This window comes from Rhipicephalus microplus, chromosome 4 (genome assembly GCF_043290135.1).
Source record: "Rhipicephalus microplus isolate Deutch F79 chromosome 4, USDA_Rmic, whole genome shotgun sequence".
NCBI classification, from domain to species: Eukaryota; Metazoa; Arthropoda; class Arachnida; order Ixodida; family Ixodidae; genus Rhipicephalus; species Rhipicephalus microplus.
Genome location: NC_134703.1, coordinates 221,174,266 through 221,192,776, shown reverse-complemented (window position 1 = coordinate 221,192,776; position 18,511 = coordinate 221,174,266). Strand labels below are relative to the sequence as shown.

General features: G+C 42.9%; 1 protein-coding gene across 3 annotated transcripts in view; it reads left to right on the top strand.

The window, feature by feature from the left end:
* LOC119172481 (uncharacterized) overlaps positions 1-18,511 on the top strand; it is a 647,431-nt gene that overhangs the window by 92,287 nt on the left and 536,633 nt on the right. Inside the window, exon 2 of one of the 3 annotated variants that reach the window (XM_037423599.2) lies at positions 9,063-9,955. The exons of the other annotated variants lie outside the window; for them this stretch is intronic. Within the exon in view, the coding sequence (XP_037279496.1) occupies positions 9,063-9,282 (220 nt within the window). The 3' untranslated portion in view covers positions 9,283-9,955. Of the gene's footprint in view, positions 1-9,062; positions 9,956-18,511 lie in introns of those variants that run through there. 3 annotated transcript variants of the gene reach the window in all.

Here is an 18,511-nt window from a genome sequence, read left to right as displayed (position 1 = left end):
AAGATATTCATTTCTTTCTTACACGTGAGACCCAGTGTGCTGTCAAAGTCAACAAAGCTTGAGCGCACCTAATTGTATTGTCTGATTTTCCTATTTCAAAGATAAGAAGGGTGTTTTATCAAGAAGCGCGTGACTCAAGAGCAACAACTACAGGATTACAGTAGATTTCTCGCCACCTGCTCACCTTGCTCGTAAAAAGCTAGGTAAATTCGGTAGAACATAACGCAAACCTTTCAAGCTTTGTTATGAGAAACTCATGCTCGATAACACTACTAACGTTTATGATTATACTGAGCAGAAGGTCCTTCGACAACCATGGAAGCATTCATATGACTCTTCTCAGAAAGAATCCTCGCGAACAGCTCTCTCTTTGGTAGATACGATGATAAGAAGTATCATGCCCAAACCCGACACACTTTCACGCATAAAAGATGCGTGAAACTGCTTGCAATTTCACTGACTGCAATTTAATGATTCTAACCAAAACTTTCCTGAATTGATCTGTTTCCAACACCGAAGCACAACGCTGCTTCCCCAAATTTGTCATTTTTCGGTGCGACCAAGAAAACAAACGTGGTGCTGGTGTCAGGATAGCCGCCTGTAAAAGCGTGCAGTGTTCCATAGTTGGTGTACCGTCTTTCTTAGAAATATTTTTGTTCAATGCCAAGTGTTTAATCCACCTGTTGTAATTGGAGTGTGTTACCACCTACCTGAGGCGCATACATATTTCAGAAATAATTTCCATGATGCCATCAAATCATTCACAACTCCTTTTCAAAACGTCCCACTTATTCCATTTGGTGATTTTAATTTCTCCGGAATATTTCCCAAATGGTCTAAATTTCCGGAGGCCTCCACTACGGCGTCTCTCATAACCATATATTGGTTCTGGGACGTTAAACCCCACACATCAATCAATTTCTCCGGAATAAAATGGTCAAAGTTAGCACTAACTGCATCAAAACACAACGCTGAAAGTGAATCCCTAAACTCTTGTTTAGCAATTAGCCTATCACAACTTATCTCTAAACCTACTCGATAAACAGAGCACTCATTCGTGATTCCAGAGCCATTGCTTGCGTCTCATGTTGATAACTTTAGTACCGTGTAACATTTATCTGCCATCAGTGATCACACTGTTCTTCACACAACCTTTCAGTACTGCTTACCTAATCCCAAGAAAATAAAGAGAACAATAACATGGTAAAATAAGGGCAACTACGCAGGTATAAACGATAAATTAGCTGCTTTCTCTGAATCCTTTCAAACCGATTTTTCATGCGCACTGTCGAAAAAACTGGCACCTATTCAAAACTAAACGACATCACCTTATAAGAGTTTACGTTCACATTGCGACCTTAACCATAAGGTCAACATTCCCATGATTCAACGCCTCACTATAACGTCTTAAATATAAAAACAAGCGCCCGTTCTGCTTCGCTATGCATTCAGACGTCAAGTACGTAAGGAAAAAATACACGGCAACCGAAAAGCTGTTTGATTTTTGAACAGCTAAAGGCAAGCGTTATTTCGATTCTTCTACCTTTCCTGATTTGCTCAGAAAAAATTCTAAGCAACTTTGGAAAGCAATCAACTCATTATACATTACCCTTTTCATCGAATATCACACTACGAGACGAACAAACTGTTTCTATCCCTGAACACTATACTGCGAATGTATTGAATTAAACTTTTATTCACCGTGGAACTGGACGGTGACCTTTCCCATGCTCTTTATGTATGCCACCCGACCACGTCGAAAATAATATTTCATGTCAATGAGATTTCCGAAATATTCGACTGATTAAAGCTCATTTCATCAATGGATATAAATAGAATTAACATAAAAATTTTGAAGAACACTAATATTCTAACAAGTGTATTTTATCTAACATTTTTCAGCAATCACTCTCATCTGGAGTGGTGCCCCAAGACTGGAAGGTAGGCAAGGTCATTCCAATCCAAAAGAGAGCGAACTCATACTTACCAAAAAACTATCGTCCCATTTCGCTCATAAGTGAATGCTCCAAAATAATGGAGCACGTAATCAATTCCCACATAGTCAACTTTCTCGCACCTGTTCATTCCTTTCACAAAAACTAACATGATTTACAGGAAGGTATTATATGCGACACTCAACTAGCTCTGTTTATTAACGACGTTAGCTCCAGCATTGACGCAAATATAGCCATAGACGCACTCTTTTTAGACTTCGAGAAAGCTTTTGACGAAGCTTCTCATAAACGCCTGTTCTTAAAACTTTCTTTTCTGAACCTCGAAAGTTAGTTTTACATTGAATATGTGACTCTTTAACTAACCAACAGCAGTTAGCTTACGCTAATAATTTTTGTTCGTGTTTTCGTCTTTGCGCCCCGTTATTTCAGGGGTGCCTGAAGGCACTGTTCGAGGACCTTTGCTTTTTCTCTCTCACACACACACACAAACACACACACACACACACACGCACACACACACACATTATATATATATATATATATATATATATATATATATATATATATATATATATATATATCATCATCATCAGCCTGACTACGTCCACTGCAGGACAAAGGCCTCTCCCATGTTCCGCCAGTTAACCCGGTCCTGTGCTTGCTGCTGCCAATTTATACCCGCAAACTTCTTAATCTCATCTGCCCACCTAACCTTCTGTCTCCCCCTAACCCGCTTCCCTTCTCTGGGAATCCAGTCAGTTACCCTTAATGACCAGCGGTTATCCTGTCTACGCGCTACATGCCCTGCCCATGTCCATTTCTTCTTCTTGATTTCAGCTATGATATCCTTAACCCCCGTTTGTTCCCTAATCCACTCTGCTCTCTTCTTGTCTCTTAAGGTTACACCTACCATTTTTCTTTCCATTGCTCGCTGCGTCGTCCTCAATTTAAGCTGAACCCTCTTTGTAAGTCTCCAGGTTTCTGCTCCGTAGCTAAGTACCGGCAAGATACAGCTGTTATATACCTTCCTCTTGACGGATAGTGGCAAACTACCTGTCATAATTTGAGAGTGCTTGCCAAATGTGCTCCACCCCATTCTTATTCTTCTAGTTACTTCAGTCTCGTGGTTCGGCTCTGCGGTTATTACCTGCCCTAAGTAGACATAGTCTTTTACAACTTCAAGTGCACTATTACCTATCTCGAAAGATACAAGATGAAGGTAGTACAGGCTTACGCGCCTACATCCAGCCATGATGACGCTTCAGTTGAAAGCTTCTATGAAGACGTGGAATCGGCAATGAGTAAGGTAAAAACACAGTATACTATAGTGATGGGCGACTTTAATGCAAAGGTAGGGAAGAAGCAGGCTGGAGACCAGGCAGTAGGAGATTATGGCATCGGTACTAGAAACGCCAGAGGAGAGCTACTAGTAGAATTCGCAGAACGCAATAATTTACGGATTTTGAATACCTTCTACCGAAAACGAGAAAACCGCAAGTGGACATGGAGGAGCCCTAATGGCGAAAATAAGAACGAAATAGACTTTATAATGAGTGCACAACCTGGAATCGTGCAGGATGTGGAAGTGATTGGCAAGGTACGATGCAGCGACCATAGAATAGTACGGTCTCGAATTCGCCTAGACTTGAAGAAGGAACGACAGAAACTGATACGCAAGAAGCCAATCAATCAGCTAGCACTGAGAGGGAAAGTACAGGAATTCAGAGTGTCGCTGCAGAACAGGTACTCAGCTCTTAGTGAGGAAACGAACCTTACCGTAGATACAATGAATGATAATCTAACGAGTATCATTACGGAGTGTGCAGTGGAAGTTGGAGGAAGGGTAGTTAGACAGGACACTGGCAAGCTTTCCCAGGAAACGAAGAACCTAATTAAGAAGCGTCAAATCATGAAAGTGTCAAGTACAACAGACAAAATAGAACTGGCAGAGCTTTCGAAGTTGATTAATAGACGTAAGGTATGCGATGTAAGAAGGTATAACATGGAGAGAATTGAACACGCTCTGGAAAACGGAGGAAGTGTCAAAGCATTGAAGAGGAAACTTGGGATAGGCAAAAGTCGGATGTATGCACTAAGGGACAAAGAAGGCAAAATAACTACCAATATGGATAGGATAGTTAAAATAGCAGAGGAGTTTTACAGAGATCTGTACAGTAGCCGTGACAACCACGGCCTTAATACTATAAGAACTAGCAGTAACCGAGATTACACCCCACCAGTAATGATAGAAGAAGTCAGGAAAGCTTTGGAGAGCATGCAAAGGGGCAAAGCTGCTGGTGAGGATCAGGTAACATCAGATCTGCTGAAAGATGGAGGACAGATTGTGTTAGAAAAACTAGCCACCCTGTTTACGAGGTGTCTCCTGACGGGAAGAGTACCAGAGTCTTGGAAGAACGCTAACATCATCTTAATACATAAGAAAGGAGATGACAAGGACTTGAAGAATTACAGGCCGATCAGCTTGCTCTCTGTAGTATACAAGCTATTTACAAAGGTAATTGCTAACAGAGTAAAGAAAACATTAGAATTCAATCAACCAAAGGAACAAGCAGGATTTCGAACAGGCTACTCAACAATTGACCACATTCATACTATCAATCAGGTAATAGAGAAATGCTCAGAGTATAACCAACCCCTATACATAGCCTTCATAGATTACGAGAAAGCGTTTGATTCAGTAGAAATATCAGCCGTCATGCAAACACTGCGGAATCAGGGCGTAGATGAAGTATATATAAACATTCTGGAAGAAATCTACAGGGGATCAACTGCTACCATAGTGCTTCATAAAGAAAGCAACAGAATACCAATCAAGAAGGGTGTAAGGCAGGGGGACACAATTTCCCCAATGCTATTTACCGCGTGCTTACAGGAGGTTTTCAGAAGCTTAGAATGGGAACAGTTAGGGATAAGAGTCAATGGAGAATACCTTAGTAACCTGCGCTTCGCCGATGACATTGCATTGCTGAGTAACTCGGGGGACGAATTGCAACTCATGATTACGGAGCTAGACAAGGAGAGCAGAAAGGTGGGTCTTAAAATTAATCTGCAGAAAACGAAAGTAATGTACAACAACCTCGGCAAGGAGCAGCGCTTCGATATATATATATATATATATATATATATATATATATATATATATATATATATATATATATATATATATATATATATATATATATATATATATATATATATATATATATATATATATATATATTTATTTATATATATATATATATATATATATATGTACTTGTGTGTGTGTGTTAAGTACTTGCCCAGTAATATTTCCTCTAACATTAGACTTGTCGCCATGTTTAGGTGCAGTATTTCAAAAAAGTTGATATTGAGTAATTCGAATTTCCCGCGTTTAAAAAACCGGCACATCGTTTACACAACACCCGACAGAGAGCACCACCAATCCGGTACAAGCGCTGTGGCAAAAAATTTGAAATGGCAGACAGTTCGAGCAATTCGCGAGGACTAAGGGGTATGTTTTTGGCTATTCTTTTGTGCTTTATCACCATTACGCGAAACTTTGTACTCACCCTTGTTAATTATACTTTATTAAAGCCTGATAGGTTGTTACTTCAACGGTATTCAGCGCAGTTAATGCGCGAGATGTCTGTTTACAATGGTCCATGTTTGTGCACAAAAGTTTTAAATGTGTGTAGAGCATTATTTACTTCGCCCTCAATAGCCGGATTCCTGACCGATGAAAAAATCGCTGTCATGCTAGAGGAAAGCGATATGGCTCTGTCGGAGTCAGATGACAGAGGAGAACATGGCCTTGCTCTTCTCATAAGCAAGGATGACCCTACAAGTGATTCTTCTGATGAACCAGAACACGAAATTTTTAGGCCACCAGGAAAAAAGAAGCAGCGTTGTTGGAACTCATGAGTTTAAGCCTTTATAGTTTGCAGCTATTGGTTTAAACTGAATGTAGTTTCTTTGTTGCTTGCATATTTTCAAAGAGGGATTGTGCTGAGAGTGAAAATGAAGATGACGGCGGTTTTCGGCAGGTTCTGACCCCGCATGAGTACTTCGCAAAATACTTTCCTTTGGTGTTTAGGAGCAAACGTGCGGAACAAACCAATCTGTACTCAGTTCAAAAGTTAAATCACAGATCTGTTCGAACTAACATGCTTGAAGTAAGGAAGCCTGCTGGAATCCACCTGCTAATACTAATCATGCACCTTCGCCTAGTACAGCTCTACTGGTCTTGAGCAACCCGGACACCATCTGTTTCCGACTGCATGAAAGGGAACAGGTTTTACGAGCTATGCAATCACTTGCACTTCAACGACATTTTCACCGTTACAGCACGCCAAAAGGTAGATAGGCTGCACCTTGCGCGGCCAATAGTTCATCGTTTCCAAACAGCCTGCAGAGCACTGCCACGTACAAAAAAAACCTATCGATTGACGAGCAAATGGCCCCGTTTTCTGGAAGATGTGCATCACAGCAATGTCTTCCTACAAAGCCTAATTCATTTGGTCTCAAAAATTTCAATTTAGCCTCCCCAGACTTCATCAGAGTAAAGCACGTATAGCAAAGCTCTGTGTTGGTGATCTTGGCGTTAATGGCGTTTCTAATGCACCCATCTTTATCGATGATCATTCGATTCCAAGCTACCAGGTCCTCTTTTCAAAAGCCAAAACACTAAAAAAAAGAATAGAGCTGGACTTGTTGATTGAGGTCATTGTTAATGTTATTATTAATTAAGGTTATCATTAAGGTTATCAAGGTTATCATGATTAAGGTAATTATTGATTAAGGTTAATTTCCAGGATCAGTATTCATCAAAGTAATAAATGCAATCGACACTTTATGTCATAGCATGCTATACTTGAAGCAACTGGTTCGTGTGGTCCAATTTTAGAGCTACTAAAAAGTTACGTACATAACCACTTTCACCTTGTATTGTTCTTTATGGTATATTATAAAAAACGCAAGGCCTGGGCGGAGGGCGCAGCACAGTCACAGAAAAAGCTAGAAGAGTGGCCATTTAGAGCGTTTTCTAAACGCTCATTGAGTAACAAGTGGAAGCACACTTTCTTGATACCCTCTTGTTCATTATAAAAAATTTATTTGGGTAGCAGGCCGGCATTCGCTATGCTATTTTTCGTCATTCTTCTGAGAAGCGTGGTATTCGCTAAACAAATGCACGGTATTTCGTGCCAATTGTTTACGCAGTGGCTGACAACGATGAGGAATTATGGCTGAAGTGGGTATGCGCCACAGTAAAAGGGGAACAAGAACAAGCTCTTGTGATGCGTCGGAGCATCGGATGGCCCACTCGTTACGCTATTTGCATTGTGCGACGACTGGTTGTTCTTTCGCTGCTTTAAAATGACTTATAGATCGTACTAACGCGATTGATTTCTTGACATCAAGCCTGCCAAAGTTGAGGTTGACAAGTCACAAGCACAGGTGTAGCTAAGGGGTAGAATACGGGGCTGGCGCCAAGTGGACCTGGGTTTGAGCTCCACTATGTCGTTATTGCTAAGTTTCTTTGGTAATTTGGCGTGATGTGGTTATGGACATTGGTTGCGGCAGCGGTGGACAACTGCGCGTGACCCAATTTGTGGTCTCATAACAGCTTTCGCTTGTAAAAAATTATCTACTAACATTGGTGTTCCTCAAAGATGTATTTCGGGACCAATCCTATTTTTATTTACATGAATGATCTTCATAACTGTATGTCTTCTATTATTTCCATTCTCTATATCCAAAACATTGCCATAGTTACATCTGAAAAAAGCATTTTACTTCATGTTGACAAGCTAAGCACAGATTTGAAAAAATGTTTCAAGTTGGTGCAGTGCTAACTTGTTAACCATGAACGTCACCAAGACTAAATTTGTTGTATTTTCCTCACATCAAAAACATTTCAATTTTTTTCCTTTTGGCTTGCACTCTACTTCTCCCAGTCCCAGCTCATCGTTTCGTGGACTTTTGGAGACTATAACTTGAAACAGATAGATCATGTTTTGCACACCAAAAAGGATATAGCATAAGTATCTGTGCTCTAACTAAACTTCGTCCATTCGCCACGAGCCACGAGGGCAACACTGCTGTCACTCTGCCACTGATACCTTATTTCTCATGTTATGACATTATGTGCCGAGGTAACAACATAAACACTCATTTTGCTTATCTTCAAGTATTGAAGAGCAAGTTCATAAGACTCATTAATAGGAGTTCATGCATTTTATCGCGCACTTTGTGATAAAAACATCTTAACAATCTAAAAGCTCCTTCATCAGAACTTAACTTTTACGTTCTATAAATACATAACAAAGGCACTGCCTCCTATCTGCTTCTCGTGTACTGATCTGTTTGCCCACAGTAATACTAGATTTGTGTGAGACAATAACTTCATTTTGCCTAAGGTACGCACTATTAAGGTAAGCTAACTGCCGAATTTTCATAATTCTTTTTTGATTAGCTTCTTTTTCGCAACCTCATCTACGTCCTGTATTAAACAGAAGCACATAAAAGCCTTCCAGCATCAATAGAAACAAGACTTCGAGAACTTACAATAGTAGCAATATCATTATGTATTAAACTACCAACTTCTCTTAAAGACACTCACATCAATTTAGGAAAAAAACTAAAAGCACAATTTATGCAGGCTTACTATCGCTGTTCCTTTCCTTCACTTCATTTTGTTTGAACTTTTAGAATTTATTCATTAAACTTTTTTGAATTTTTCTCTACTGGAGAACCTACAGGAGAACGGGGACTAGAAGAAAAGTAAAGGCATGATATGGGCACTGACTGTTGTGCCCTTACTTTAGTCGTCGTTCTCTGAACTGTTAAAATCAATATAAATTTGCACCAACTCGCCCAAGTTGCAATTCTCATGCAGTTTGCCTCAATTTCTGCGTCTGCGGGGCGCATTGTGCAAGAACTGAGAAGTGAAAAAACATTTCGCAGCTTAGATGAAGGATTTAATCTCGAGAAACTACGCCGAGCTAGTTTTATCGCTTGCTGACTCCAGAGAGTGCTGGTATTTGCCTATCTTCGGTACCTACCACCAAAGAAGCCTGAGAAGTGTACGGTTGCGTTTAATTCCAGTGAGGTGTACAGAGGAGTTTCGTTGAACGATGTACTACTGACGGGACCAGACTTCACCAGCAGCCTCAATGGACGACTAATACGCTTCAGAAAGGAGCGGGTTGCGGTGATATACTACAAACAGCAAATATGCTACAATTTCTTGGTCCAAGGAGATCATCACGATTTTCTCAGGTTCTTGTGGTTCTATAACAACGACATATCAGAAGATATTGTGTAATGCAGAATGAAAGTGCACGTCTTTGGAAAGAGCCCATCCCAAGCCATAGCCAAGTAACGCCTTCGACGCACAGCCCGAGAGGGCTCAGGTGTGTTCAGAGAGAAGGCAGCGAAGTTATTTATAGGACATAGCAGAACATATCTTGGGGAACAAAAACTTGCTGTTCGAATGCCTAACCTCCTTAAGGACTATAACTTTACCATAAATCTCTTCAAATCCGGAATTAGGTAGCAAGCGTATGAAATAACAATAAAAGAAATTTTACTTTCGGATGACAAATGCAAATAAAAGAATACTATGGTTTTGTATGAATATTATGTATCGTGTTGATTTTTCTTTTCCTCTTGCCACGTGTGGATTGTGAGCCTTACAAGTTGTTCCCAGTTTTTTTTGTGTGTTTGAATGAGTATAATGCGATTTTCTTTTTTTGCTTGAGAGTTGTGCGTGCAAATTCTTTTCTGTAAATTTGTACTTATCTTTTCTTCACTTTTGTTATTGCTATTTGACTACTGTGTAATAGTAATCAGAAGTGTAGCATTAGGTTTCCATGTACCCTTTTATAATTGTTAATGTCTTTTTCTGCTGCTGCTGCTGCTGCTGCTGCTGCTGTTGAATGGGTGACATGGTCCAGTCAGGCAGTGTTTGTCTATTGCCGTGTCTCCTTGGACAATTTTGTATTGTTCTTAATAAACTAATAAAAAAGAAAACAAAGAATGAAAGTTTGTGGAGAATGATTTATATGTGAACGACACACTGAAGTCCATTCCCACAGAGGAAGAGGCAATCGAGCTACTGCGGAAAGTGCATCAGTTGTGGAAAACAGCGTACCTACGGTTGCATAAAATTGTCTCAAGTAACGAGAACGTACTTCAAGCTTTTCCTGTTCGAGACCATATTGCAGACCTTCGGAAAATTGACTTCACCAGAGACACATTGCCTGCGCAACGTAGCCTAGGGCTGCCGTGGAATGCGCGCGAAGATACGTTTCTTCCAAACTCCGCCTGTTTCCAAACTCCACCTGAGGACAAACCATGTACGCGTCGCGATGTTAACACAACTGTCAAAGGCTTGTTTGGCTCATTGAGATTCGCGGCTCCAGTGACTGCACAAGCCAAATTCTTTCTACCCGAGGTCACTGCCAACAGATATGACTGGGGCAAGCCATTACCACTTCAAAGAGCACAATTGTAAGACTAGAAAAGCTCCATTCAAGCGCTGAAAAGTCTTCAAACCAGAAGACCCTATGCACCAATATCGGTCTCAGAAGGTAAGGGCAAGAAGATCCGCATTTCCTGCGATGCCTCAACACAAGCAGTCGCACATGTGACATACCTAAAGGTCATCGACAAGACAGGAATACACCAAGTCGGAATACTAATGGGGAAGGTAAAGTCGTCGCTCCTAGCTGAACTTACCATTCCCAGATTGGAACTCTGTGGGGCGGTACTTTCAGTCGAACTGGCTAAACTCATTCAGCGGAAAATGTATCTGCAAGCAGACTTGCGAAAGCAATGTTCTACATCAATATCAAGGTCATGTTAGGCTAAATACGCAATGAAAAGAAAAGATTCCACGCGTACGTGGAAAATAGGGAGCTTCGCATTCGCAAAATAACGATGCCAGAGTGGCGGAAATCTATGCATGCTAATGAGAATCTATATCATGGTACAAGATGGTGTGAGCGACAAAACGCAGACAGAAGTCGTGGTTTAATGACCCTGACTTTCCTCGACAAAGCGAAGAAACTGTGTCGATGTCATCGACTTTCTGCTTGGTGTCCCCAGAAGAAGGTAAAGATGTACGCCTAGGAGTTAACACGTTGACCACATCGGCTGTGACAAAACTTCGACTTGGGTGTAAACGAATCAGCAGGTTTTCAAGCTGGAAGAAACTCATTCACTCCTTAACAATTCTTTTAGGAATTGTCCGTCGTTTTATGGGTGGCATTGTGCAGAAGAATGCAGTCAAACATCTTCCAAGAGCCAGAGAGACCATGCTTCGTGCTGTTAAGCAAGAATCGTTTCCTGAAGAGTAAGCATCCTTGAAAACAAAAGACCTGCTTCGAACAAAAGCCAACTTTGGAGGCTGAATCCACTTCTTGATGAAAAAGACCTCCTAAGCATCGGTGGCCGCTTTCGCAGAACTAATCTGCCGGAAAACAAAAAGCATTCTTTCATGATTTCAGGCCGGCACCACTTTACCACGTACGCTTCTCATACGTTACTACTATGAACAAGTACAACATTCAGGCAGACATTTCACAGAAGGAACAGGTCTGCTGGTTTGTGGATTATTGCCGGCAAGGAATGCATCATATCCATCATAGAAAGATGCACTTTGTGCATGAGACTGAGAAGCCAACCACAAGAACAAAAGTTTACTGAATGCTGGGCAAGTTGGTAATTGATAACTACAATAATGCGCGAAAAAGCGACAAGAAACAGAGAAACACAGTGCTTGTGTGTGTGCCTTCTTTGTTTTTTGTGCCTTTTAGCGCAGTTTTGTAGACAAGAACAGAAGATGGCTGATCTGCCGAAGAACCGACTGACCACTGACCCCCCATTTATTAATGTTGCAGTCGACCTTTTTGGCTCATGAATGTTTAGTGCCCGTCGCGCAAGAAGCAGAGTGTCTAACAAAAAACGTTGGGCAATGTTATTCACACGTCTGAACCTTCGGGTAGCGCGCATCGAAGTCATAGAAAACTTGAACACATCTAGCTTTATGAACGCATGGCGGAGTTTTCTTGCAACAATAAGGACTATCAAGCAAATTTGCTCTGACCGTAGCACCAACATTATCGGTGCTTGCGTCAGCCCGCAAGACTCCGATCATTCACTGCTGAAGAAGTTCTTATCTGAGAGGGGCTGTACGTGGGTCTTCAACCTGCCGCTTAGCTTTCACATGGGTGGAGTATGCGAAAGCATGATGTGTATCGCACGTCAGATCCTGTACTCAATGCTGCTGCAACGCTACCATCATCGACTGACCCACCAGATCTTGACAACTTTCATGGCTGAAGTCTCTGCAATTATAAACGCTAGGCCCCTTGTTCCTGCGTCGGCTGATTCAGAAACGCCAGTAATTTTGACCCCAGCGGCAATCCTGACGCAGAAGTTGGGAAAAACAGCATCAACCTCAAAGGACATTGCAATATGAGACTGCTAAAAACTAGTGGCATAAAGTGCAGAATCTAGTGAGCCAGTTCTGGAAGAGATAGCGCACCGCTTATTTGACCACACTTCGACAAAAAAGTGGCAAATCAACCGACCAAGCCTCAGGGCAGGCGACTTGGTTTAGCTCAAGGACAAACAGGTCGTTCGTTTTGAGTGGCCAGTTGGCGTGATCGGGAAATGCCTGCCTAGTGCAGGCGGCAACGTCCGGAAGGCTGAAGTGACTAGACCAAAGAAGGAATCTGTTAAAACATTCGTGCATCTCATATCAGACCTCGTGCATCTGATGACTCCAAGAAACGATAGTAATGCCCAGAGGGTGAAACACCAGACGGGGAGTGTGCTGCTCAGCCGTTGCCTTGAGTTTCAAAATGAAGCCGGGACTTTCACCGTTATCTACCTCAACACTGATAATCGTCTCGCAACAATGGGCAGCTATGTCCCCAGACTGTGGTAAGAGCGTCTTCAGTTGAGCTAAGCTGAGTGCAGGAGCTGATCACACGTCACTACTTTTTATGGCTAAAACCATGTAGTCTAACTAATTAACCAAAGTATGTAATCCAAGAAAAAGTGTAATCCAATCATTGAAACTTCTCTACTAAATTGAACAAAGTTTGATTGAATTTTGTCGTTATCTTTGGAATAGAGTGTGTGGTACGAATACGTCGAATGCTGCTTTCCAGGCCTGAATAATACTTCAAAAAGATTTTTATAATATTGTTACTATCGGAGTTTGAGTAAGTGCACCTGTGTGTAGTAGGTATGGCGCTGAGAGAAGTAAAGAGAAAAACAACGTGCCTACGGTCGTCACAGCCTCAGGCAATGGGTGTATTGCGCAGGCTGAGCAGCCACAGATCGGGTATGAGAAGAAAAGCACTTTTAATGATCTACAAAATGTACGTACCACTGCTATTGGAATTTGGCTGCGTTCATTTTTCCGGTGTGCCAGCATACCAGCTTCGGCCACTAGTCATTATTGGAGCGAGAGATTTTACGGTTGTGCTTAGGCCTTCCAAAATATCTGGTGAACGCAGTAATATACCTGGAAGCCGATTTAACTTACTTACGGTACAGACTTTCTTACCATTGTACAAAACACTGTCTAAACATCATCAAATAATTTTCATCTCCAATCCCGATATATTTTTCTCCGAGAACTGGCCTAGATTCAGCAAGCAACAAATCATATTATGCACAAACACTACTCGGTTTCCTGAAAGTGCGAATTCACGATTTGCGTCCTTTAACCACGATAATATTCCGAACCACGTGAAACTATTAATTCACAGAATTTTAAAAGGACTATTATAAGAGCATTCAAATATTCTGCCAATGAATGTGGTTATTGCAACAGATGCATCGCAAACTGAGGAAAAAGCTGGCATAGGAATATTCTGCCCTCAACTTGCACCCATAACACGCACCCGAACTCAATCCGGTGCTTGAGTTTGGGTGCGTGTTATAAGCGGGGGCATCTGCTTACAAGACACATTTTTTGGTAGTGATAGAGAGACGAGCCTTGAGTAAGTTGAGGTCTCCCTAAGATTGTTGCAATCAAGATGTTGTATCTGGAAGCTTGGCTTCCCTCCCTTGCTACCCGTTTTAAATTGATCGCTACAGAGTCATTTCTCAGGCTGTATGAATCGACGGTGCGGTGCTTAGAAACAGTTTTTGTTACCCGTCCTGACTTCTTTTCTATACAACACTGGCCGATATTTCGTATACCTGAAATTCTGGTTATACAGCAATTTTTAGATGAATTAGGTATTCCAATTATTTCTGTTCCTTTAATCAGTACCATTACCAATGTTAAATCACAGTTTTATGATATCATTCCGAAATGTTCAAAATTGATGCCGCTCAGTTGTTTTGACGGTATATTAACAGATTACCTGGCATATACGTCAAGGCAAGCAGTCATACTGACTGATGCGTCAAGAGTGAATAATAATCGGGAATCGGTATTTTCCTACTGCCCTAAATTGGTCCTTTTCGCTTCGCCTTCCAGATTTTGTACTTATCTTTGAAGCAAAATTTTTAGGATAATTCTATCTCTCGGTAAAATAACAGCTTCGGTTAGTTCAACAGTAATTTTAACAGATTAACTACCAGTATGTGCCTCTATTACTGCAGATGAAAACTTGCATGCTCAGAGTGCTTTCAAAGCATTAGTTCCCTCACATCTGAATCCGATCAAATTGTGTGGGTTCCAAGACATAAGGGCATATTGCCACCAGCACGTAGTGGGTCGACAGCAAGAGCGGCTCTCAATCTGGAGAAAAAAGAAGATCGCGTGCTTCTCTGCTCGAGAGCCAGCCACGACTGATGCATCGTCCTAGATATTGCTACCCGGTGGTTTAACCCTTTCAGCCCTGGATTTTTTATTTTGGTCGGATACACGTTTTGTGCGCGTTTTTCTCGTAGTTAGGATCTCAGAAGACCAGAAACAAAAAATTGAGCCACTGGTGCAAACACTTTCGGATTAATTGACGTGACATCAAATTAGGTAATTAGGGCCCAGCGATTAGAAAAAGAAAAAAATGGTTTCTTTTTTGCTGCCAATCAATGGTGTACACAAAATGAAAACAAACGTCCTACTTTTCAGCCTAATAGTCACTGATACAGCTTCGGTACGTCGTCCCAAAAATGGCGCTTACCCTCCTCAACTTGCGCGCCTCGGCTTCATGGAAGACCTTGGTCGCGCTTCTTCTTCTTTGTGGCTGCTACCTCGACAAACGTGACGCATTATTGGTGTCAATTGCAGTGGGGATCATTGAAAAATTATGCCCCCAAGAATGAGAGGTATTGGTTACGTTTCCGAGATACCAGGGCAAATGTTATGCGGTGGTGTCAATTGACACCGCCAGGGCCGAAAGGGTTAATAAATCCCCCAATACTTGTGACTCATCGTGACAAACTGGTGGAGGTGCTGAGTAGTCTCACAGATGCTGCAGACCCCCCCAGGAAGCCGTGATACGAGTCCAGTGCCAATCAACACTCCTGCGCATCGGACCAGCCGCTGAATCAGGGGATTGCCTCCGGAAATCGACAATACTGCTCCCACCACGTCTACAAACATGACCAGCGCTTCGGTGCAAACCTCGTCAACAGGCACGGGAAGCACGACGTCGAACCGCTATACGTTGGAAAGCCCACGGGCACCGGCGACGTTCCATGGCATGGAGCAGGAGAACGTTGAGGACTGGTTGGCGGACTTCGAGCGCGTAGCCACCTTGAATCAGTGGGACGACGCGGCGAAACTGGGTCGCGTCTATTTCTATCTCGAAGACGGGGCACGTACGTGGTATCAAAACCGAGAGGAGCAGCTGACGACGTGGCCCGAATTCTCTCGTAGACTTTTGCAGTTCTATGCCAGTGCTGATCGCCAAGAACGAGCTGAACAAGCTATTCTGCACCGCGTCCAGTTGCCAAACGAAACTGTGACCACGTACGTTGAAGACATGACGCGCCTCTTCCGATGGGCTGATTCAAGAATGACGGAAGACAAGAAGTTGCGTCACTTGATGCGCGGCGTCAAGGACCAGCTTTTTGCCGGCCTCGTGCGCAGCCCTCCGAAGACGGTCGTGGAGGTCTTGTTCGAGGCCGTGACAATGGAAAAAGTGCTGCAGCAGTGAACCAACCGATACGACAGGCAAGTCAGTGGCATGTCTACCGCTGACATTTTAACCGCCACTAGAACCAGCAACGACCGTCTACGTGAACTCATCTGTGATATAGTACGTGAAGAGTTGCAAAAGGCTGGTGTAACACCTCATCCTACGGTTAGCTCTATTGCAACTGTGATCAAGGATGAGCTGCACCAGGCCCTCCGGAACACCTTGCCTCTTGATACAGCTGCACCAGCTCCCGCTGAATACCGCCGTTAGACAACCTACGCGGAAGCCTTGAAATGCCCTGCTGCATCGCCGCCATTATTCGTCCATCCTGTTCCTGCTGTTGCACTCCAGTCAGCGCAGCCCATACCGTACTACGAAGGCACGTACACGCCACCGCCCTTGCCCTGTGTCCCTGGCGCTCCTGTCGCCCATCGTTCGGTGCCCTCAGTTCAGTACATCGACAATCGGCGCACGTCTCCTCGGTAGTCTGATGTTTGGCGCACACCTGATCGCCGGCCCCTGTGCTTTTACTGTGGAGAAGCTGATCACTTGTACCGCCAGTGCCCATATCGCCGTCTTGGGCTTCGCGGCTTCTCTGCGTACTCACCGCCACCCCGTTACGGCCAGAGACCGCGCGAAATCTAAAACTACCTCGCCCAGCAGCATGCACCACCGTCTGCCGGGCACCAGTCACGCTCGCCATCACCGAGGCGATTTTCATCAACGCCCCAGCGGTATTCTACCACACGATCTCCCAGCTCCCGCCGGATGGATGGATGGATGTGGCTGTACCCTTTAGATCGGGCGGTGGCTAACGCCACCTAGCCGTAATACTTAGTGAACTAACCATTACATTTATCTTTTTTTTCCTTTAAATAGTGAAGCTGAGGATTCGTACTTCGCAGTGAAGGGTTTAATTTTCACTCGTGCCTTGACTTTAGCCACCATTCAGATAACCTCCTTCTAGTTAAGTCTACCCGCTTAAAGTCTATTTTGCCCTCGCTGTCCCTAAATCCCAGTGCTTTGAAAAACTCTGCGCCATCATCCTGAACTATAGGGTGAAGCCCTTTACAGAACATTATCAAGTGTTTGGCAGTTTCTTCTTCCTCTCCACACGCACTGCATACTGTGTCTACCCTTTCGTATTTGGCCCGATATGTCTTGGTTCGCAGTACTCTCGTCCTGGCCTCAAACAGTAGGGAACTACCCCGAGTATTATCATAGATCCTTTCCTTGGCAATCTCCTGCTTAAAAGTTTGATAGATCTCTAGTGCGGACTTCTTAATCATGCCCATTCTCCACATGTCAGTCTCCGTTTCCTTCACTTTCTTCTTAACCGATAGTTATTTTTTGTTTGGCACCTGCTATTTTCTAAGTATTCACCAGTCAACTTCCTGGTTCGCTTCCTTCATTTTGTATCGACATTCTTCATGTACAAGTAGCTGAAAACCTTCCTAGCCCAACGCTCTTCCCCCATTTCCCTCAATCGCTTCTCAAATTTTATCTTGCTGCTAGCTTCCCTGCCCTCAAATGATGTCCATCCCATATCACCTTGTACTCCCTGATTTGGTGTATTACCGTGAGCTCCTAAAGCAAGCCTACCTATTCCACGTTGTTTAATTTCTAATCTTGCTTGAACTTCTGATCTCATGCACAAGACCGCATTGCCGAACGTCAGCCCAGAAACCATGACCCCTTTCCATATTCCTCTCACAACATCATACCTATTGTAATTCCACCGTGCCCTATTTTTCATGACTGCTGCATTCCTGTTACCTTTAGTCGTCACGTATATTTCGTGTTCCCTCAGATACTCGGTCCCATTGCTTATTCATACGCCCAGGTATTTGTATTTATCTGTTATCTCTAGCGTGACCTCCTGTATTCTAAGCTCACTACCTTCGTTCTCATTGAAAATCATGACTGCTGATTTTTCCTTACTGAATCTAAAATCTAACCTGTCTCCCTCATTAACGCAGATGTCCATCAATCTCTGCGAATCTTCCTTGTTGTTGGCCATTAGCACTCTATCATCTGCGTACATTAATGCTGGTAGTGCCTGATCAATAAGTTTTCTTTGTTTGACTAAAGAGAGGTTGAAGCCCAGTCCACTTCCCTCTAATTTTGCCTCTAATCCTTGTAGGTACATCATGAATAATAAGGGTACACCCCTGCCTAAGCTCCCATTGTACCTCTGCAGGCTTGGATACCTGTTTTTCCCACTTTATAACTACCTTGTTACCTTTATAGATACCCTTAAAAAGATTAGTGACTACATGTTCCACGCCTAGTGTGTCCAGTATTCCCTACAATTCCTCTTGAACCACGCTATCGTACGCTCCCTTGATATCCAAAAATGCTAGCCACAAGGGCCTGTGTTCCTTTTCTGCTATTTCCATGCACTGCGTCAGTGAGAACAGATTGTCTTCCAACCTCCTG